We start from the raw sequence: 23701 nt of genomic DNA on the forward strand, positions 1-23701 counted from the left end.
CCGTGGATTGGGTCCAGGAGAGACACATTTAGGGTACCTGTTTCAGCTGAAGGAAGGGAAGGCGAGAGCATACTGGAAAGAAGTTCGAGAAGCTGGCTCCGTGGTGGCCCAGGCAAAGAATATGACCAGACTGAGATGACATGGCACTCTGACCCAAGGCACACATGTCAGTGGCACTATGGCCGAATGGTTATAAGCCAGGCCTCTGGGTCAGATGTTCTACCACACACTGCTGTGTGACCTTGGGCAAGTTACTCAATCTCTCTGAGGCTCAGTTCCCCAACTGTAAAGTGAGGGAACAGAACTTACTTTATAGGGGTTATCTGGAGGAATATGTGAGAGAACATTTAGTCTCTGTTCCATATGTGGCAGTGATTATTAGGATGGATCAGTTGGGGACCAGTTGATGGCTTTGATGTCACACTTCCCCCCAGTGATGTGGACTCTGCCAGTGTTTGGTTGACTCAGCTTCTGCTAAGAAGCTCATCTCATCTGGGACTTGAGGGAGGGAACTCAGCTCTGACTATGACCAAGTTTCAGTAAGTGAAGGGATTTGCTTACCCAGGTCTTCCTACTTATCCCGATGACCCTATTTACTTGTATTTTGGAAAACCTTCAAGCTTTTTCCTTCCAATTGTGTGCTGGGGGGAGGAGGGGTGGGAATGGGGAGATGTTTGTGGGCCCTGGGGCACCAGAATCTCACTGCATTGGCAGGGGCACAAATCCTGGCAGATTATGTCAAAGATAAAAGAGGATTTAGGGTGACGATTTAAAGCTTCCTTTGCTCCTTTTTTGGGCAAGGGCCTGGGAAGAGGGGGCGGGAACTGAAAACAGACGGAGCCTTGTTAGTGACTTGAATTTTCACGTGTAGAATGACGGGGCTTTGGAAAGGAGTTTCTCCTTGTGTGCCCCTCCCATTCCACGCCATCTAACCTGATCTTTAAATTGGCGACTCCATTTGTATTCCAGTCTGATCATGGGAGACTCATATCCCTGTGGGCCCCAGCCTTGGTTTGTAGCAGACGGGAAGTGTTCAGGGGAGCCTTCAGCTGACACAAAAGGACTGTGGGGAAAGCAGCCAGCATCCCTCCCTCCCAGCAGCCTCACCCCACAGCTGGGGCCCTGGGAAGCAGGGTGGTGGCAGGTCAGCCTTTACAACTGCTTTTTATTGGATCCTGTCTGTGTTGGTTGTATTCAAGGCTCTCAGTCCCAGATATGAGAGCAAACCACAAGAACCCTGCGTCAGGTCAGTGACCAAGTGCCGAGCATATCAATGACCAGAACTCCGGGAACAATTGAAGCGAGTGCTTGAAATTCCAGCCGTGAGCCTGTCTGACCCACATAGGGGGATGCATATATCTTGGGTAACAACATCCCAGCCGGCAATTCTCAAACTCACCAGGCATTCAAGCACCGCAGCCTCAACTGTAATCATTATCACACCCTCCATCACCCAGCTCGAGCTCTGCCCCACGGAACGTCCTGGGTGTGTAAATCCTGTTCTTTTTATTCAGCTGAGAGATGCTGCAGAGAGGATAAGCAGCCACTGCCTTCAGTCCCTTGCATCCAGGGACCCCGCTTTTCTGGGGGTGGGATCTGCCTTCCCTGAGGTTTGTCAATCTGGGGGGAAGGAACTCATTCCCTAGATGCTGTGTTTTATCCTGAAGGCATCTCCCAGAGCCAGGGGTGTACTGAGGGCTGAGGGCAGCTGGGTGACGAACACCACAAGGTAGGAGCAGGCTTAGGCTTCTGCCTGAGGTCAGCGATGAGGGGTAAACCTCCTGCCCAGGATGGGTGTGTTCACGAACTTCTCTTTCTTTGGAATGGCTGGAGTAACATCATGTCTGGACACCAGATGAACCCTTGAGGCTTTTCCCTAGCCTGAGCTCTTTGACTTCTAGGGGTTGATTCATTCTCTGGTCCCATCGACAAGAGAGTCTCACCTTCATGTGTCACTGGGAGTCCTCCTCATTCCCCACCTTTCCTGGCTCATTCTCACCATCGAGATTGGTAGCAGAGTTGAGCGCTTCCTTTTCTGGGCTCTCACAGCCCCTTGGAGTGTGTGTACAGATCCACGCCCTACTATTCTGTAGCTCCCTGGGAGCAAGGTTTATTCTGTCCAGCTTTGTTTGCTGGTGCCCATCTCAGTGGCATGCTAGGTGGGCAAGTAGCCTGGGGACCCTCCCTGTGCTGAGCTCACAGTGGCCTAGGGACATGCTTAAAAATGCCCAGCCCTGCTCCCAGAAATCCTGACTTAAGTGGCCTGAGGTCTGGACACTGGTGGTCTGAAAAGCTCCCCATGTGACCTAATGTGCAGCCCCTGTTGAGACCCCCCCAGAGTCGACCGCTAATGAAAGCTTGTCTTAGAATGAACCAATGGCGTTTGTCCAAGTGATACCTTCTCTTTTATTTGTATGTGTGTGTGTGTGTGTGTGTGTGTGTGTGTGTGTGTGTGATCCTCAAGCCCTACTCACCCCTAGCATTTATCCCCTGTTAACGCCATTTGTTTGAGCCATAGAACTCTTGGGGGAACCAAGTTCGAAGGAGAGCCACTGGCAGGCATCTCTCCTCTGGTGTTTGGAAATGTGCTGAACAGCTCACTAAGTCTTAGGAAGCTCCTGCCTCCAGCACGCGGGATTCTCTCAGCGTCACTCCATATACCTGCTAAACCTCTTCCTCAACGTTTTCTAGACTGCAGACCACGGTTTCTGAGCCTTGTGGGAAGCGGTCGTGGGCAAGTCTGAGGGGCCGTGTGTGAGGCCCCAGGTGGGCCGAGCAGCCTGGAGGGAGATGCACGTGGACAGGGTGTGTTTTGCAAATGGGAATTACATGAAGTGATTGATAGGGTTTCATTCAGGGAGAAAATGATGAGAGAAATCAGACCACAAAACGTTTGTCGAAATACCATACGGTATCACTTATACGTGGAATCTAAAATACGACACGAACCTATCTACGAAACAGAAACAGACTCACAGCTCTAGAGAATAGACTTGTGGTTGCCAAAGGGGAGGGAGATGGGGGAGGGATGGATTGGGAGTTTGGGATTAGCAGATGCAAACTATTTTATACAGAATGGATAAACAACAAGGTCCTACTACATGGTACAGGGAACTATATTCAGTATCCTGTGATAAACCATAATGGAAAAGAATATGAAAAAGAATGTATATATGGGGCTTCCCTGGTGGCGCAGTGGTTGAGAGTCCGCCTGCCGATGCAGGGGACACGGGTTCGTGCCCCGGTCTGGGAAGATCCCACATGCCGCGGAGAGGCTGGGCCCGTGAGCCATGGCCGCTGAGCCTGAGCGTCCGGAGCCTGTGCTCCGCAACGGGAGAGGCCACAACAGTGAGAGGCCCGTGTACCGCAAAAAAAAAAAAAAAAAAAAGAATGTATATATGTATAACTGAATCATGTTGCTGTACAGCAGAAATTAAGACACTGTAAATCAACTATACTTCAATAAAAAAAAAAAGTTTGTCCAGTCCAGTTCTATGCGCAGCTCACTGCTAGGGGCTGTGCGACTTCAGGCGATCTGCCCTCTGTGTGGGAAAACCAGAGAAGAGGACCTATATATGAGATGAAGCACAGATTTCCAAAGCTACCAGAGCTCTGAGAGGAGTGATGTCCATTTCCTGTAAAGCTTTGGTGTCTCATCCGTGGCTGGCGGCAGCCTCTGAGTCTAAACCAGCTGCAGCTGGCCATTGGCATGAGGTCTTTTTTTGAACACACAAAAGAGTATAGGGAATATTTTCCAAACACACACCCTATTTCCCCATATCTGCTTCAGTTAATTTTTTAAAAGACTGAAACACGGTTAACCCTCCCCTGTGCCACTTCCCGTCCTCCCTCCCCACTCCCTTTCTTGAAATTGGTATTTGTCTTTCCCATGTATGTTTTCCTATGCACGTTATTATACACGTAGGGCATTCACGCACAATATATGATGTGATTTTGAAAGCTTTCAAACTTTATATGAGTGGCATCATACTGTATCCTCTGCATGTTTTCCACTCACTGCTCTGTTTTTTTTTTTTTTTTTTTTTTTTTTTTTTTTGTGGTATGCGGGCCTCTCACTGTTGTGGCCTCTCCCGTTGCGGAGCACAGGCTCCGGATGCGCAGGCTCAGCAGCCATGGCTCACGGGCCCAGCCGCTCCGCGGCATATGGGATCCTCCCAGACCGGGGCACGAACCCGTATCCCCTGCATCGGCAGGCGGACTCTCAACCACTGCGCCACCAGGGAGGCCCCACTGCTCTGTTTTTGAGGTTTATTCATGTTGATACAAAATTAACTAAACTTACTGTTTATCTATTCTCTCTCTTTTTTTTTTTTTTTTTTTTGCGGTACGCGGGCCTCTCACTGCTGTGGCCTCTCCCGTTGCGGAGCACAGGCTCCGGACGCGCAGGCTCAGCGGCCATGGCTCACGGGCCCAGCCGCTCTGCGGCATGTGGGATCTTCCCGGATCGGGGCACAAACCTGCGTCCCCTGCATCGGCAGGCGGACTCTCAACCACTGCACCACCAGGGAAGCCCATATCCATTCTCTTTTTGATGGGCATTAAGAACGATTCTGTTTTTCCATTAGAAATAATGCTGCAGGGAGATCAGATCGGTGCTTTGTGACCGCCTGGAGGGGTGGGATAGGGAGGGTGGGAGGGAGGGAGACGCAAGAGGGAAGGGATGTGGGAACAGATGTATATGTATAACTGATTCACTTTGTTATAAAGCAGAAACTAACACACCATTGTGAAGCAATTATACTCCAATAAAGTTGCTAAAAAAAAAAGTAATAAAGATGTTCCTTTAGCCTACAAAAAAAAAATGTTGCAACATTGTTTGTATAGTTTGGCGCACACCTTCCTTCCTTCCTCCCTCCCTCCCTCTCTTCCTTCCTTCTTCCTTCCTTCCCTTTCCTTCCTTCCTTCCTTTCTTTTCCTTTTGAAGTATAGTTGATTTACAACATTGTATTGGTGTCAGGTGTACAGCATAGTGATTCAGTGTTTTTGCAGATTATACTCCACTATAAGTTATTACAAGATAATAGGTATAATTCCCTGTGCTGTACATTATCTCCTTGTTGCTTATTTATTTTACACATCTCCTTGCACACAGATGCTCCACTCTCTCCCTGAATACTCCCTCCATGACCATCACAGCTTTCAGACCTGCTACCTGCTTGCTCCGGGCTCTGCCATGGGCTCACCCTTCCTCAGTACCGGCAACTCGGCTCTTAGTAAGTGTTTGAACTTGACCTGGTTTCTAGGCCTCACCTTACACTTGGAGACCTAGTCTTACACCACAACTCTCTGTGGCTCAAGCCTCTCAGGGCTTCTAACCCCACCAACACCTGGCCTCTGCTGAAAGGGAAGTTCTTTGGCAGGAAAGATTGGCATGTCTTGAGCCATAAGACGGGGTCTCATACAAGTGGTCAGTTTTAACTGGACCTCAAAGGAAGTTCAATTTTCTTTAATAAGGAGAAATGGGAGAATTTTCCTGAGGGGAGAGCAGGAACCAGAGTAGGAAAATAAACATGGCAGGGTAGTATAGGGTGAGGACCCGGCTAAGAGCAGTGGCCAATGGAAGCTGGATTCTGTCAGAGAGTGGGTAACATGATGTGAATCTAGTAAGTTAAAACTTCATGTTCCCCACCAGATGACTTTGAGCTTTCAGGATGGAAATGGTGGGTGGGCAGTGCCAGTGGCAGGGGTGATGGTGGCCGGGAGACCACTGAGGAGAAGCATCCATCCTCTACAGCCATCTGCTGGGCCAGGCTGAGTGTGAGCACTTGTGGTCTCGTTTCACTCATTTCCCTCCAATTTGTTGATGAGGCTTTATCAAATCAATCTTCCTCTTCCCTCCGTCACTCATGTGTCACTTCCCGCCACTCCCGCTTCCAAGTAAGAGAACTCCAGGCGACCACGTGCAGGCTTCAGTCCAGCTACGACCAGTGGACTGGACGCTGACATTGCTTACAAGAGCTTGGGGAGCGGACACGAGGGGCAGTCCTGCGGTCTCCTCTGCAGCTTGACTTCTCTGTGGCTTGAGATTAAAGTAAGCTCCCAAAGTTCCCAATCAGGGCTACAGGGGACCAGCATGTGTGTATGTATGTGGGGTGCAGCTGGGAGTGAGGTGGGGTTAGGAAACCCTTCAAGCTTGGCTGGCCTTGTGATTTCAAGCGAGCTTCTGCAGGGAGAAACAGGCTTACTATTTTGAAAAGAACAAGCTTGGGTCCCAAGTTTCCTCTGGGCAGAAGCTTGGGCTTTTGCCTTGTTTGACAACCTGTCAGAGGTGAACAGGCTGATACTACAGGGAAGACAGAGTCAAGAGAAACTGCTTTTGGCTTCATGCTTTGAGACTCTGTGTGTGTGTATTTCTCTCTGGTAGATCCTGGAAGGCGAGCGTAGTGGGAGAATCAATTGTTTTCAGCGTCCAGAATGTGCCAGATAGTCATGGAGCTTGAGGGTGGGGAACGAGAGACACTCTAAGGCACATACCTCATTTTTCATACTGCTCCCCCTGCATCTGACTTTGGAGAGAGGGGAATTCCTTAATTCCTCACATCCCTGACCCCCTACTTGGGAGACCCCAGTGCCCGGCATACACTGTGCAATTAACAAATGCCAGCTGGCTGAATGAGTGCCTTCGGGAAGTGGGTGGTTGTTTACTGAGCATTACTATGGGATCTCCTCAAATCAAACCTATGAGAAAAGTATTGTTTTCAAGTAGGTTCAGGAAGGTTAAGTAACTTGTCCAAGGTCTCACATCTAGGACTGTGTGTGTGTGTGTGTGTGTGTGTGTGTGTGTGTGTGTGTGTGTGTGTGTGGTGGAGGGAAAGGGGTGTACAAGAGATTTGAGAGGCTCATGGCATCATTTTTTGTCATTGCTCTTTTTTGCAACTTCATCAAATCTATGAATTTATGGACTTGCAGAAGCTGATGGGACTGAGTGGGCTGTCCCTGAAAGTTGGAGGCAATGAAAACAAGGTTGGGGGCTTTCCAAGTGGGTGCTTGATGTAGTACATCTCCTGTAAAAACAGAACTTGAACTTATGTACACAGAGTAGGGAAGAAGACAGAAGAGTGGAGGGACAGGAAGGCCCCAAGATATTTTGCAGACATTTATAACAGCCCCTTCCCTGAGATCCAGGGAGAGAGAAAGGCACAAAAGAGAACAAAGCCAGGTCATCTGTTAAAAATTATTTAATAGAAAGTCCAAAGTCAAAATGTAACAATAAACAAAAATACACATGTATAAATATGTATATATAATTAGACCTGTATACTTTCTCAGACCCTTTTCAAATGAAACAGAATCATCATCATATCTTGGTGGTCAAATCAAAAATAATATTCAAGCGACGTGGACCCACTGGTGCTGTGGGGAATAATAGAACTACTGAAGAACTTTGAGGGTTCAAAGAATTCCAATCATGAGAGACCTGGGGATATTGCCAAATGTCCTTTTCTGGAGACCCAGAGAGGGAATATGAGCAACCCCATGGCTCTGTACAGTGTACCTGATCTTTTCTTAGCACCTATAGCCACTACTGCCTAGGGAGTCCACTCTCCTGTCGGATGGGGTTTTGAATTGTTTCAGTTTATGCTATTTGAGAGTTTGCTTGCCCTGTCTCCCAGATTAGAATCTCCTGGGGATTTTGCTTTAAGACCTTCCTATTCTTCAGGCCAAGTGCCAGCACAGTAGTTTGGGATGGATGCCATCAAGGTGTGAGGATTTGCTCTTGAAATGGTGGTTGGTGTCCAAAGTGGCTGTGCACATACAGGGGGCACCCAAACCCTCAGGGCTTCAGAGTGAAAATACCAGAACCTCTGTCTATAATATTTTGTATCTTACCCTTTAAAAAATTTCTATGTTGTGTGCTTTAAAAAATGTGCCTAATGTTTTAGTACAGAAGTATATGAATATATACTTTAAATTAATAAACATACGGGGGGATGCATCTCACAAGGTTTTTGCTGACAGGCACGTGTGGTCCAAACAGATGGGCACCCACCACTTTACAGAATTCATGTGCATGTGGAGGGCTGGGCAGGCTTCCCTGCGGGGGCTCCCACGCCCACCTGAGGAAGCCTCTGCAGGTGCTCAGAAGAGCAATGCCTCAAGATTATCTCCCAGACCTGAATGAGAGCTGACGTCTCCTGATCCTGCCACTAGATTTTCCTTGAATGTAAAGCCTTATCCTAAATGAAACACAGATGCCTTTGGGAAGAGCAAATACACAGCCACTGACACCTGGCAGGGAAGCATTTTGATCTCTTCCTGGTGATGGAGAGGGAATTGGACCACGGCAGACAATGGGGAGAGGGTGCCCTAAGGCAAACCTGGCCGTATTCCATGACCACACCCCGACCAAGGGGACCTTCCAGGACCTTCTTTAAAGTAGGTGTATTTGAGGCCAAATATCCTGTCAGTTTCCAGCATCGTGATTACTACAGGCCGAATGCTAATTAAAACGCCTAGGCTGGTGGGATAGTCGCGTGGGAACCACAAGACACAGAATTAGAAATTCCTCAGTAAGGAGCCAGAGGAATATCTGGGAAAAGAGTAGGTGTTTGAGCGACAATCTTTCCAAGGGTCCAGAAGGCTGGTGAATATGCCAGGCTGCACCCAGGAGGGCAGGTGTGGAGGTCTTGCAAAATAGGTGAACCCCAAGCCATCCTCAGGGCCCTCTGGGGTCAGGAGACCTGAGCCCCTCAGCTAGGAAAACTGCCTTCAGCCCCCAGTGCCTCCAACTTCTCAAGGAAATTATGTTACCTATTGTGGCCTTTTCTTGAGTTTCTAGCAACCATGCTGCGCCTCACAGCTGGTATTTTGATTCATCTAATTCTTTTTCTTCTCCTTATAAAGTTATTTGTCTGGGGGCAAAGGGAAGAGAAACCCAATGCTCTGGGCTCTGAATAGGTTCTTTGGAAAACCTAAAAGGCACCACGAGCTGTCTGCACAGAGAGACTCTGTCTGCTGTCTCTGAGCCTTCCCTGAGTCACTCCCGAAGAGCGCAGGGCTCCAGGGGCCTCCCCGTCCCCACGAGGCTCACGGCAGCTGTCTAGGCTTGCGGGTATTTTCCATGTGCACACAATCCGTCTGTGCTTTTTTGTTTTCGTTTTTTAATTCCCCTTTCTTTGGCAGGACACAGGTGCACACTGCAGACACAGCAGAGGCTCGGCCACCAGCTATGACCCAACCCGGGGAAAGGCTGTCCAAGGGAGGCCGCCCTTCGGTAGAATGAACAAAGACCTCACACCCCGAGTTGGGAAGCCCTAGGCGGCTTCCCGTGTATTTATCTTAGGGTGCACCCTCATCCCGGGGTCTAGGCCGGCCTGTTCCCAAGAGGTGTTTTTAGCCTTGGCGGTTCTACAGCCAGGTCAGGGTGACCCGGAGCTGTCCCCTGTATGTCTCTAAATCCAGCCCAGGTTAAAGCTCTTGAAATTAAACAGCTCTGGGGGAGAGGACAAGGGGCTGGGGCAGGGGTGGAGGATACACAGGAATAAATCATCTCAGCAAGAAACTGTGTACCTCCACAGCGAGGAGGGAAATTCTGGTCCTGATGGGGATCACACTTACGTCTCTGGGTGGCCTCGGCAGTGGGCTTCAGAGCGGGCAGAGCATCACCGACAGCTCTCTTTATGCCCCCTGGGCGGGGTCACTGATTGCCCTGGCCACATCCCTCTCTTCTCCCTCCTCAACTCCCAGCTCCAGCTGCTTCTCTGCACACAGGCCCTGACAACCCACGCTGTCCCTCCTTTGGCCGAGTCCCATGCTGTCCCCTCAGCCTGGAAGGCCCTTTGCAATGCTCTCCCTCAGGCCTCTGACAAACTTGAGCTTTGATGTCCCCTCTTTTAGGAAGCCCCCGATTTCCAAAGCTGGGTGGCTGTCCCTCTGAGAGCCTCCCACGGCACCCAGTAATTCCCTACAGTGGCACTTCCCACACTGTCCTCCCCACTAATGGTGGGCTCCTTGAGGGCGGGAGCTGGGCTTGGGTCAACCGTGTATTGCTGGGGATTAGCTCAGTGCCTGGAGTATACTAGGTGCTCCATATAATCTGTCGAATAAATGAGTCCCCGACATGGAAGAGGCAATGCTAAAAATGTTACATCTGGGCCAACCTAGACGAAGGGGCCCCAACCCCAGTCGCTGGTGTCCCAGTGTCCCAGTGGAGCTGCTGAAGTGCCACAGTCAGGGACATACTGGCTGAGTGGGAGAGTGTGTGAGAAATGCTGGGGTATACAGCTAGACCTGGCACGTGTCCTGAGGGATGGGTCCTATATGTGCCTGGAGCTGGGAAAGGCTGCCAGAGTCCAGGTTAAAGCCCAGGTGAGTGAAAGATGCTAGTGGCAGGCATCTTGGCCTGGAGAGGGCACAAGACCAGATGACCAGCAGAACTTCATCCTCCTATTCGAGTCTAACTCAAACTTTCGTGAGAGTGATCACTAGCTTTTCCTAGTTTGGTATTATTATAATTACACTAATGCTTTCCTAGACATTATCTTAGAGATTACAATACGGCAAAATGCAGCTCTTCCTTGAAGTACTTCAATGATAAAGTAGTTACATATTTTTTCTCCATGTATCTTTCTGTGGGGTGTGTGTGTGTGTGTTAGGAAATTGATCCAAATTTAGAGTCCTATAAGGCAGCTGCCTTGTTCTGCTCTAGGAAAATAGATACAGAAAAGCTGGCTTGCAATCTACTGCGAAACTTCCCTTGCTCACTTGACTGTCAAGGGAGAACAGTCCCTGAAGATCTGGACTGAAATGCCAGAAACCAGGGGCTGTTCTATCACTTCTGGGGCTAAGCCCAGGGGTCCCCGGGGTTCTAGAGCTATTCTCAACCCTAGGGACCCTAAGGCAGTTCTGGCTGAGTTCACGGCGTTCTTTTTACTGCCTCTAAGTCTTATTCAATCAGATGCAAAGCCTTGGGCTAAAAACAACCCCTGGAAAGGAAAGAAGGGAGAATTCAGAATAGAGAGGGAAGACAGTATTAGAATAGGGCCTTTGGTTTAGGGGTGAGTCTTGGTGAATTAAAGCAATTTCTCTGGCTTCCAAGAGATAAGAGCCATTTCCTACACCATCTTGAAGGAATTTGACAGCTACCATGTTAGAAAGAGGCAGGAATCTTGGTAACAGTTTTCATAAGAAAACTGGACATAGCACCCCCTTGACACAGGAAATTCTTTTGATTCTTTCAAGCTAAATAAGTGAGGGCAGAGGCGGGTCCCCTCTAGGCAGCACCTTTAACAGTTGCCATGGAGACATGAGTCATCTTCTTTAGAGGTTGTGCCTTTAGAAACAAAGAGAGGAACTCTGGGGAATTCTTGGGCTCTTCTGACCTTGGAACAAATTAGTTAAATGCCTAACCAAGTCACTACCTGACTATCTAAAACATTTAAGGTCTTGAAAGAGATTCACATCTAGTTTCAATGTTTAAACTAGCCTGGAAAATACAGAGGCCCCAGTCCAAAGATCAAAAAGAGATGTCAAACCCTAGTTCACAAGAAAGGATTTCAAGTTAATGCTACAGGCATTGCCTTCCCTCCACCTTTGGAGATCAGATTCTCCTAAACTTCTCTGGAGGTTAAGGCTTTTCACCTTAAAAAGATGCATCCTGAGATGAAACAAGCCTTGGGATCCAGGAAAGAAACCAGAGTACTCAAAAGCCTGTTCTGGTCACATCTGATACCTAACTGCAGATACCAACCTCCTTTTCCACATGCTGAAAGGATTCCAAGGAAAGAGATATGTGCCTAAAATCCCAAAGCCGTTCCTTTCTGGGCACTAACACCCTGCTAGCCTCTCCTGGTTTGTGTGTAGCTTATCAGATATAGGAAGGCCAAGTAAAACACTCCCCATGAGGAAACCAAGCTGGTGGTGAGCCAAGGAGAGATTCTGGAAAAGGGAGATGCCCCCAAAAGGGTTGTTTTCACAGTGTCGCGTTGCAAAGGGCATAGTAATAATAATAAAAAAAAAAAGGAAAACACTTGAATGACATCTTTCCTTCTTTCAACATGGCCATTTATGTTGGATATATGAATTCTACACTTAAGATACACCACTTGAACACGGCGGTAATAAATTCACTTCCCAGGATTATTGTGACAAGACAATTATAAAAATGCCTAGCACAGTATCTGACACAGAGTGAATTTAAAAAATAAATGTTAGTTCCTTTTCCTCTTTCCCCAAGATTAGATTAGATCCCAGATAAGGTACAAGAGTCTTCTGAAAAGCATGGCATAGCTAGTGAGCGAGTCCTAAGGTCTGTCACAAAAGTAAATCTGTTTACCCACAATCCTCATTTTCTTCCATAGCTTTCGACCCTCTTACAGAGACATACAAAAAGGTGACTGAAGTCAAGGGCATTTTTTCCCCCTTGGAAAAACATGTCCATTCATTGGTAAAAGGTAATTCATAGACCTTATCCATGAAATTCCAAAGGTCTACGGCAGGGACATATTGCAGGGTGGAAGCCGACTGCCTCACCTGGCTTTATACAAGCGCCGGGAGTGGAGGTGCGGAGGTCCAGTAATCCACCCATGACATTGAGAAGCCATGTTCCTGCTTCGAGCCACCCTTTCATTATGCCCTTAAATATATATTCCCTCTCCCCAACCAGGCCTTATTCTTCTACTAGGGTTTTAAGCAAAACTTAGCAAAAAGTTTAATTTCTGAGACGTACAAAGAAATAAAGCTCTGAGCATGTCTTCCGGGGGAAAAGCATGCAAGGCAGATTTTATGTAAAATTATAGAGTACAATCTGATATCTTTTTTTTATGAGGGAGTTGGGAGGAGGAAGGAGAGAGCCTTAGATACCAATTGTTTTGCCTTTCATAAAAAATATATCAGAGTCCCGGAGTCCAAGATTCAGAGTCAGTATTCTCCTAGATTAAGAATTTGATAATTTTTCTTCCTATAATACTGACATATTTAACTGAGTTTCTTTTCTAAGACCAGTAGACATGGAAACGCTCTTTTAAATTCTTGCCCAGTGTCTAAGCAGGACTTGTAATCAATATGCCAACGGGCCTCATAGGCTGCTGAGGTAAACTGCATAAGAGGTATAATCTCTGTTCTTAGCAGGCTTATGGGAGAGTGTGGCCCTAAGAGAAAATAAGTCTCAACGAGACTGTGAGGGAGACAAAGTGAGAACTCAAACTGGGACCGAAAGGGGGGCGCCATCATCCCAGGACCTGCTCCCGGGGGCTGTCAGGTTGCAGCTATGGCTGCTTCTGACCCTGGATGAGCCCCTGACATGGAGGTGCAGGAGGCTGGCAACCAGCACGGAGGACTAAAGAGCCGAGGCTCCTCCTCAATCAGGGCATCAAAGCTCCGTCTCAGACCCTGGGCACTGCAGACGGGGAGAGACCTGTCTCCCAGCAGGCTGGTGGGTGGCCGCTGTGATGTCTGAGGGCCGACCTAGTTTTCTGTCTCCAGACTTTGTACCTTCTTTGTCCCTAAATAGACCGTAACACCACCCTACGCTCCAGCCTGGGGCTAGGAGGTATCATGAGGTAAAAGCCTCTTTCAGGGTTCTCTGCCAGTAACAAACACGCATTCAATTATGACAGCAGTACTCCATGATCCTGAATCTCTGCCAACCAAAAGAAAGCTACGCGCATACTGCTGAACTTTTACAATTCTACAACTCAGAGCCCATACAGCGTGTGTAATCCAGCTGTAAATCTTGCGGACAGTCTGCCCCACCCACTGGCCACTAAAGCAGCTGGATTTTGAATCGCACCGGGCACACAGCCATCGCCCTTCTCTGTCCTAAATGCTTCTCGGTCCATTTCTCATTCTTTTTCTATACCTCCATCCGCCAGACCATTTCCCTCCCTCCTTCCTTCATCTCCCTGAGTCCTCAGAGATGACAGCCAGCAGAAGCACCAGCTTCTGGATTATTCTTTCACTGTATCTGAGACAATGGGCTTAATGTTCAGATACACAGGGGGGGTAAAAAAAGGCAAATGTTTTTGCATTAGACCTTTTCAGAAGGCATAAAAAAATAAAGTACAAACACAGATCCCTTGACAATTTTATGATTAAAACCAACAAATGGAAAACAGACAGTTTTGAGCGTTGCTAACATAGTCAAGCATTTCACGCCAACTGGCTCCGTCACCCCATTTCTCAGATCTGTTTCTAGATGCACCGAATGTGTCTGCAGATGACATCACTTTTGCACATCAAAGAGGTACCCCGTGTTAAACCCGGGAGACAGAACTCCAGGTAAAAAGCCACTGGCTCACAGGCACAACACTTCGGGTTTCATGAAACCCTCAAAAATCAGATCCCCCAGAGACACGAGGTTCTGTGTACACGTGTATCGTGTCAAAATGTTAAACATGACCGTAAGAAAAATGATGTGAGCCTGTTTCATCTCTACGTGGAAGGTGGTGATTTTCTGGGAAGACACTATCTGAGACACCAAATAGAGGAGCGAAATGGAAGACATTTAGTGTTTGCTTCATTCTTGCTGGATAAGAACAAGGAATCTCGGGAAAAGGTCACCCTCGGAACAGTGAACAAGTCACTGGCGCACAAGTTTAAGGTGGGGCTTAGCAGTTCGTTTACAGTTGGGGGAAAACTATTTTAGTCACTTGGCCAAAAACCATAGAAAGGGAGGGGACATAAAACCCTAGGCGACTCGAACTCTCCCTGCGTTTTTTCTGCTCGAAGCTGGATAAAAAGCCTGAAATTTTGGCTGCGTCTCTATTTATGTAACAACCACAGCTGCTCCCCCAAATAGCTGCTGCTGCCGGCTGAGAGAAGGAAGGGCTTTTGTTGCTAACATTTGAGTCCATTTTCTCTAGTGCCTGACTGAGTTTCCTTCCCCTCACTTTTGGTGTGTGCCGGGTCTAAAAGGAGATAAGGAATCTCCCCCTGAACACATTAGTGGTGCCACCAGCTCTGTGGATGGGTTTTCAAGTCAAGGCTCATCTTCACAGCAAGAACACGCTAAGCTTCTTATTCTATTCTGTGGCAGGTGATCTCTCAACTACCCAGAGCGTATTAACTACCCACCTTCGGAGGGTGGCAGTGTGGCTGATACTGAGGCCTTTCGCGTTCACAACCCTGCAAACAGAGAAACACACAGTGCTTTTGCTGTGTTCCTTTCTGTGGGCCAAACCCAAACCTGGACTGCTGGCGTGGCACTGAATAGGGTGCCCTCCCCTGAAAGTAACAAAGAGAACCCGCGTCAAAGCTATCGAACGTGTTAAAAAAATACAAAAGTTATTTTCTCCTTTTGATTGCTATTTACTTGTGACAACATTTGCTAAAAATATTATTTCTGTCTTTGAGAAGAGACCATTCTCTTCGTAGAATATGGAAAAATAAACTCTACCAAACCCACAGTTCATGTTCCCCGCTACTGCCCGGGACTTTGGCTTTCGCATTTCCGAATATCATCACCAGTGTCAATGTACTATGTTTTCTAGTCGGCAAACGCTTTTCACCACACCATCCAGCGCTGCAAGTAAGAGAAAGGAAGTGGCAAGGCCCGCGTGCCATTTTGAAGGGAAGTAGGGTGGTTTATCTGCTAACAGGATGAAAGGTAACAGGGTGGTCTCAGGCCCTCCTAAAAAGCCGGGGACGTCCCCTCACCTCCTCTGACCACTGTCAGCACTGCGAACGCTTGGTGGGTTATAAATGGGAGGGTAGGGAGCCACTGAGGCGTCATTGCTAAGGAGGGCTCGTCTTCCGCACCCAGGATCATCGTAAAACACTGAGCTGGATGAATGGGAGAAGACAAGGAAACATAAAAACAGTAAAATGTTTATTTTCTTAGAAAAAAAAAAAGTAGGCAAGAGGGATTCAAAATGATTGTGATCACACTTCCGTCTGCATCGGAGCAAAACTGACGCCGCAAGCTTGATCTTTGATTAAGAGACCCAGGAAATGAAACCACCTGCCGTTCGCTCCTATGTCACTTTCAGGAGTCAGGTCACAACATGCTTTTAATCGATAACAGCGTCTCTACGTCTTCTTCTCAGAGAAACAAGGCTTTTGCCATAGCAACCGTCCCATCTCCAAAGCGCAACACTGCCAGTGAGAAGCAAGGCTCTGGACTGCTCGGGGGAAGGCAGGGGGGAGGAGAGAGGGACGGAGGTGCGTGTCTTAGAAGCGGAACCAGTCTAGGACAGAAGTTGGATATCTGAGTTCACCACTACCTTATCTTATAGAAAATAGGTTGGAGAGCATCTGTAAAACCAACAGTATCTTTAAGGTGAAATTGCAGAATTTTGCTGCAGACCTGGACACTGAGAGAAGTGAAAAGTTGCAACAAGTTTTAACTAGCAGCAACAAAGAAAGTTCGATAACAGTTTTTTGTTTGTTTGTTTTTAGCAATATTCCTTTGCAAGTTCATTAAGAAACATTGTAATTTAATGGGGCATACGATATGGAACGATCTTCTTTTGCTATAGTGCCGTTCGCTGAAGAGAACCGACCTTTGCAAAGATTTCAACGTGGGGTGTAACCTATTTACACAGTAGTAGCTCCCAGTTTGAGTGGTAGAATTGGTGCTATGTGATATCTTCTTCTTCCGAACAGTAATCTCGACCCTTGAGAGGAAAAGAAAAGAATAAGATGTGACTGAGAATCCAAAGCAAGGCTTGAGATAGTTACTTGCAATCGGTTTTCTCTCAGTATATGTCTCCCTGCAACAGGAGCCAGGCTCCGTCATTGACTACTGAGCACCAGGTAGGTAAGTCATAAATACGTGTTGGCTGATTCATAAACTGTATATACCTCATAGCATGGAAGTTTTACCAAGCCCCCAATAAGCCCTTATTTTGTATTGGTAAGAACTTATATTATACTAGGCACAGGAAAGACTCAGCCTTTCACCAAGTAATTACCAAAGGGGTGATCCATTCAGGAGACCAATTCGTCATGAACAGGAGAAACCAAAATGAACAGTGAATGAGTCCCTTTCTGCTCGGGCTGTTCACACTCCACAGCTATATCTCCAAGCCCAGAACTTACACTTTTACAGAGGAGGATGGCATGATCTAGGGATGTCTTAGCTTTAATCCACCCTAATGTGTTGGTGTTTTTTTTTTTTTTTTTTTTGGCCACACTGTGTGGCATGTGGGATCTTAGTTCTCCGACCAGGGATCAAACCCACGCCCCCTGCAGTGGAAGTGCAGAGTCTTAACCACTGGACCACCAGGGAAGTCCCTTAATCCAATCTAAGTTAAAACAGGGATTAAAAAAAACAAAGATTCAGGGCCTCCCTGGTGGCGCAGTGGTTGAGAGTCCGCCTGCTGATGCAGGGGATACGGGTTCGTGCCCCGGTCTGGGAGGATCCCATATGCCGCGGAGCGGCTGGGCCCGTGAGCCATGGCCGCTGAGCCTGTGCGTCCGGAGCCTGTGCTCCGCAACGGGAGAGGCCACAACAGTGAGAGGCCCACGTACCGCAAAAAAAAAAAAAAAAAAAAAAAAAAAAAAAAAAAAAAAAAAAACAAAGATTCACTGAATATGTATAACATATCTAGGACTATGTTTGGTATGTGTGGGATGCACAAGGAAGGCAAAAATGCTTTTAGTGCATTCCCTAACAAAACAGGTTACTTGAGGGCTTAAGAACTACATCCAGCCGTTACTTTTGAACATAGTTCATCCTCTCTCCAGCAGGTTATATACTCTATGAAGGCACAGTTAGGCCTGGGATTTAAGCTCCACGTCTGACATCACTGGGCTGTCTTGGTCAAAGCACATGGCTCCTTGGTCTGTAGTCTCTCACAGAGAGCACAGAAACAAGTCCCTGTCCTGCCTGTGTCACAGTGTCACAGATAAAGGCTTTGTGTAAAGTCACGTATACTTTTTATACTCATACTATTTATATCCTTTGACTACTTTCTTTTTTTTTTTTTTAAAGAAAAAAAAAAAGAGGAATGTATTGGAAAGATACAAAAGTATCCCAAAGAAGTGAAGGCTCAGTAACCAAGGTTGGGAAGGACAGATGTGGGAACAACATGGACCTTACCTCCTGAGAGTGGCTGTTAATGGGCTCTAGTTCCAGTGACTTCCAGTCTCTGTGTCTGTTTGTTGTTTCAAATTTCCTGGAGTGACAATCATAGTGGCTCAACTGGACTGAGCCCTCTACCCCTGGATCACACAAGTGTGAACAGGTAACATCCCACGGTGCTCAAGTTTGCCGAATGCTCTCTCCATGTTGGGTACTGTGCTTAGCACTTTTCAAGTATTGCTGATTCTGCCACCACAGCCCTATGTCTTATGTACTGTTGTGTCTCCCATTCCTCAGATGAGAAAAACAAAGCCCAGAGAGGCCCAGAAGTTTTCCGAAGTCATAAAGCTTTTACCCGACATCCAATCTTTGGCATGCCATGCACATATCTTTAACTTTCTGACTAGACAGCATAGGTGGTAGTTGGAGTTTGGTCTCTGCAAACATCCCATGTTAATACTTTAGGGTTTTACATGAGTGATCACAGTCCATGTCTTCTTTCCAACAGAAGTCAGAGCCATGTCCTGACTGTCTAAAGTGCTTGGCATCCAAGCCTCCCCATGACCTAGACAAGGGCGGGAGAAACATGTGGAGAGTAGGCTTGACCATGGCTATGGGCAGGAGCAAAAACAGCTAGCTCAGCAGCAGTGGAAGGGGAGGGGGCTGACTTCTTTCATTTTTCTTTCTTTTTTTTTTTTTTTTTTTGCAGTACACGGGCCTCTCACTGTTGTGGCCTCTCCCGTTGAGGAGCACAGGCTCCGGATGTGCAGGCTCAGCGGCCATGGCTCACGGGCCCAGCTGCTCCGCGCCATGTGGGATCTTCCCGGACCGGGGCACGAACCCATGTCCCCTGCATCGGCAGGCGGACTCTCAACCACTGCACCACCAGGGAAGCCCCCTGACTTCTTTCTTTTTAAATACACACTACATGTTTCAATTCTGGGGGGAAAGTTCCTTTAAAAGTAAAATTTTCTTTATAACTGGGACTTATTACTAAAAGTATCTAAAACATAAAGAAAATAATAATTCTGCATACAACTATTTCTCAAATGTATGTTTCTTTGTCACAATATCTGTATATTGGAAGTAGCTCACATTCTCCTAATATTTCAGCGTCATTTTAATGCATGACGGTACCACCTGGCTGGGCAGTCATCCTGGCTCTGTGACTCACTAGCTCTGGGATTTTGATCAAGTTACCTCTCTGTGTCTCACTTTCCCCATCTGTAAGACGAAGATAACAACAGTACTAACTTCATGTGGTTGCTGAAGATTAAGTGAGTTAATAGTAGTAAAGTGATTAAATCGGGCCTGGCACATAATTTTATACGTGTATGTGTGTACACGTGTGTTTGACAAATAAAAAAGTGCTGCCACACCAAGAAGTCTTTGGGGCCTGCAAAAGCACGAGCGTGGCCTGTTCCCATGCTAACCGGCCCCAGATTGCTTGTTCTCTTTGAACGATTCACCAATTAGCAAATTTTGGTTTCTTCTACTATCACATTGCCAACTCTCACCCCTGCTCCTTGCAGAGTTTTTGAGCCCGGTGTCATCTCCAGGCTTGTTTTACTTGCTGCAAGAAGAAGTCTCCTGGGCAGGGAAGCTGGGTGACCAATCTTCCTGACAAGAGAAGTGTGTCCCCAATGACACCTCCCTGGTGACAGTGTCCAAGCAGATGCCAGCTGTTGCCTTGGCCCAGACCACCCAGGAGACACTCCCTGAGCCACATGATGGAGAGCTAGAAAGGAGACCCTCGTGGACCCTGACCGTTGGGAGTTTATTCTCCACTGTGGGCAACAGGACACATCCAAACCTATCAGAAATATATCAGATGATGCTCTCCACGTATCCTCAACTCATGGGGCTCAGACAGTAGACCTGCGAGTGGCCTCTGAGCGTCTGGCTGGAGGGGAAAGGTGGGCTCATGGAGTTTACGTTAGGGAAGGAGAGGACTTCTCCAGTGTCTGTGTGGACACACACACTGTTGTGAGACACTGGGAAAATCTTCGGGCTTTGGTTTCCTGGGGATAATCACGGTCTCTGTTTCGTAGGGTTGTCATCAGGATTACATGGGAAAAATACCGTTTCTAGCAGGTGGTCAATAAATATTAGCTGCTGCTCTTATTACTACTACTGCTATTAAACCCCCTGTTTGTCCAGGCCCTGGCAGGAGAATAGGGACCACCTTCCTTACGGCGGTTGGGTGGGTGAGAATTGTCGTCACAAATTGTACTCTGCCAGGTGTCAGGGAGCTCTTCCTTCCACCTCAGCCTTGCACCCCAGACGGGTCAGAACCCCATGTGCTCAAATAAAGCTTCTATGGCAGACACCTTAATCCCTTCCCTTCTTAAGAAGCCTCAATCAAAGCAAAGGCCTAGGTGGTCAATGTGGGGTTCGGAGGGCATCTTATCCACAAGGAAGAACTTGGATGCAGTGACAGACAGACAGACACACACGTGAACTGGTGTACTCAGTGATAAAGCGGTGTCTCCAACTCTGTAAATGAATTATAGGGTTAAACAGAAGGATCAGTTCAGACCCTCCAAGTTTACTGTTACCATAAGAAAGTGGCCTCTTTTGAGGGGTATGGAAAAAAGGGTTATGATGGGATTATATGAAATCATGTGTGTGAAACTTTTGAAAATTGTCAAGCACTATAGAATTGAAAGAATCTATCATTCAATAAAAAAAGGAAAGTGCCCTCTTTTGAGGGACAAATCTCTTATAAACCCTCTGTGTCAACCCAAACTGCAACTTTCATTTCTCAAGCATTTGCTCCTCTGAAATTATTATAATTACTATGAGAAAGAGAAGGAAAATTGCATCAGCTGCTTTGCAGACACTATTTCATTGGTTATTCACACCAACCCTGCAAAGTAGGTAGGAGTCCTGCGCCCTGTTACTTGTGGGCAAACCTCAGAGAAGCCCAGAACACAGGGCTAATCCTTGCCTCTTTTGTTATGACTGTAGTGAGTTGATAACTAAATTCAAATCAGTTTTATTTTTGTTATTATCACCTGTCAGCAGCTCTGAGAAGCAATTATTTTATGAACAGAAAACTTGGAAATCAAAAACAAGGAGAGTAAGAGCTCCCATATGGCCAGTGTCATTTTAAGGGGAGCCCAAGAAAACGTACTGAAGGAGCCCCATCTCAGCATCACAAGGGCCCCACCTGCACACAGGCTCTACTGGGCCAGATAGGGAGCTTGTTTCTATAATATGACTTCACGTCTCATTGAAATTTTTAAAGAACTATGCTAAAAAGAGAACCTTAAAACCTGCAGCTGTCAGAAGGCAGGAAGTGGGAGTGAGCTGGGTTTGGGAGCTACACAGCAATTCTCTTAGCCCAAAGCATGCCCTTTCCCCTTAAAGGGAAGTCTTTGTAAAGTCTTTGTAAAGACACTGTATGCAGCCAGCATTAGGGACTGTTAGACACAATTTCACCCTTGTGCAAAGGACACACCAAAAGCTACAGACAGCCAGGTCCCCACGAGACCCCATGTGTGGGAAGAATGGAAACGCATGATGACGCTGACAAGGAAGGGTGGTATGAAGAACCACAGAGGCGTTTTGGTGTAGACTCAAAAAATCTCAAGGAGCTTTTTGCCTACCAGTTTCCCTGACCACACCCCTACTCTGTAGAGTTTCCACGCCCTCTTCAATTGTCTACATTATTTTCTTGGAAACTGGAAATTTATGTCAACTCATACATTTCTAAGGTTCTAGGGTCAGGATTTTTTGTTTGTTGAAATGTCTAGGCTTAGAATTAGCAATATTAAGGTGTAGCAAAGGAAAGGACATTGTCCTAATTCTGCTAGTTTAAAGAGGAACAGCTCAGGGCTTCTCTGGTGGCGCAGTGGTTGAGAGTCCGCCTGCCGATGCAGGGGACACGGGTTCGTGCCCAGGTCTGGGAAGATCCCACATGCCGCGGAGTGGCTAGGCCCATGAGCCATGGCCACTGAGCCTGCGCTCCTCAACGGGAGAGGCCACAACGGTGAGAGGCCCGCATACCGCAAAAAAAAAAAAGAAAAAAAAAAAGAAAAAAAAAAAGAAAAGAGGAACAGCTCAAAGAGTGACTTCAAATAAAGGAATTATTCCTCCAAGTGCCTACAGTACTTCTTCTCCTCAAGTTTAAGCAGGCAAATAGTCTAGGGCTGGCTGTCCAGTTTCAGGGGTGAGTTTATCACAGCAATCTCTAGTACTTCTCTGTAGATGTGTGTGCATTCGGCCAAATACATACACCTCAAGCATGTAATAGTCAGCTGTGAACTGAGTATTTCCCCAATGGAGTAGACTACAACAAGATGAAAGTTCCAGAGAGGAAGCAGTGAGCTCCAGTTTCCCCATCTGTAAAATGGGGACAATAAGACCTAACTTGCAGTGCTGTTGTGAGACTTAGGAGTAATACACATAGGTGTTTAGCAAAGCTTTGGAACATGGTACTTAATAAATTATAGCTCTTATGATGATACTGAAAAACGAGGTCAACAGATCCAACTGTTACTAAACTGACTATGTGAGAAATTGGGCCACCACTGGATTACTCATCTACATTCAGGCCCTCAAACAAGCTGGCACCTCAGGGCCTGGATGCTTGTCCTTGCTCCAACTTCCTGGCTGGCTCCTCCTGCCCGCAGCCCTCACCCCATCCATCACTTCACATTTTCTAGACCTCTGCTCAAATGTCACCTCATTGTCTTCCCTGAGCTCCTTATATACAATAGCACTTCTTACTCTGTTTCAGTTTTATTTATATTACTTATCATTACCTGACCTCATTAATGTATTGCTTTGCTCCTTTATTGGCTGTCTTCCCCCTTGAGTAGATGCATCCAGTGGGCAGAAAGTGTTTTCTGCACTGCAGCATCCCTAGGACTTAGACTAGTGCTGGTGACATATTAGATCATCAATAGATATTTGTTGAATAAACAAAAGGAGGAACAGTATCTAGAGAGTTCTGAGATTTTGGAGTTGGAAAGGGACCCAGAGGTCTTCCTCCCCTACCTTGCATCTAATGTAGAACAGACCTCCACTGACCATATTACAGGCGGGGAGCCTTCTCTTTACGACTGGAACATGTCAGATACTTTTCCAAGCTACTCATGAAATTGTTCACAGCTGAGTCCAAACCCTGCCTCTCTGTAACTCCCACAGAATGGTACAGTCAGGGCCTTTGTAACCAGAGGCTAGGTCTTCCCAGACGGACAGCATCCTTCGGTCCATTACCTGTGAATAATGAGGTTTCCACCTAGGTCTTACTCCCTTGCATGTGTGTCAGTTTTCTCATGTTCTTTTTAAAGTGAAGCCATCAAAAACATCACGAGTACAGAATAAGATATCCTGGTAATATGGCCTAAGATATGTAAGAATTAAGTATTTGACAAAGAGGGTCACCAGAAATGACAGATTCCAAGAGAAATGATGTGCTAAATCTTAATAATAATACGAAACAGAACATAAAACTGAGCTTCTGTCAAAGCTCTGGAGAAGGAAATAACTCTTAGCCTCAAAGGCATAAAAAAGATCACGTAGAAAATAAAAAGATGAACCTATTTGATCATGTAAAAATGAAACTTTGCATACCAAAAGAAAAAGAATAAAACAAAATAAAAAGGCAAACCTCAATGGGAAAAATACCTGCAGCATACAATGTGTAAGCGACAAGTTACATGAGAAGCTCATATCAATAAGAAAAGTTAACGTAAGAGGATTTCAACA

General features: G+C 46.8%; 1 protein-coding gene across 1 annotated transcript in view; it reads right to left on the minus strand.

Annotated features, from left to right (window-relative positions):
- Positions 1–15770: 15770 nt before the first annotated feature.
- Positions 15771–23701, minus strand: part of LOC307067962 (uncharacterized protein C1orf21) — a 231262-nt gene continuing 223331 nt past the window's right edge. The window contains exon 6 of the mRNA XM_079725580.1: positions 15771–16574. Within this exon, the coding sequence (XP_079581706.1) occupies positions 16536–16574 (39 nt within the window). The 3' untranslated portion in view covers positions 15771–16535. The remainder of the gene's footprint in view (positions 16575–23701) is intronic.

Source organism: Hyperoodon ampullatus (genome assembly GCF_949752795.1).
Source record: "Hyperoodon ampullatus genome assembly, chromosome: 2".
Lineage (NCBI taxonomy): Eukaryota > Metazoa > Chordata > Mammalia > Artiodactyla > Ziphiidae > Hyperoodon > Hyperoodon ampullatus.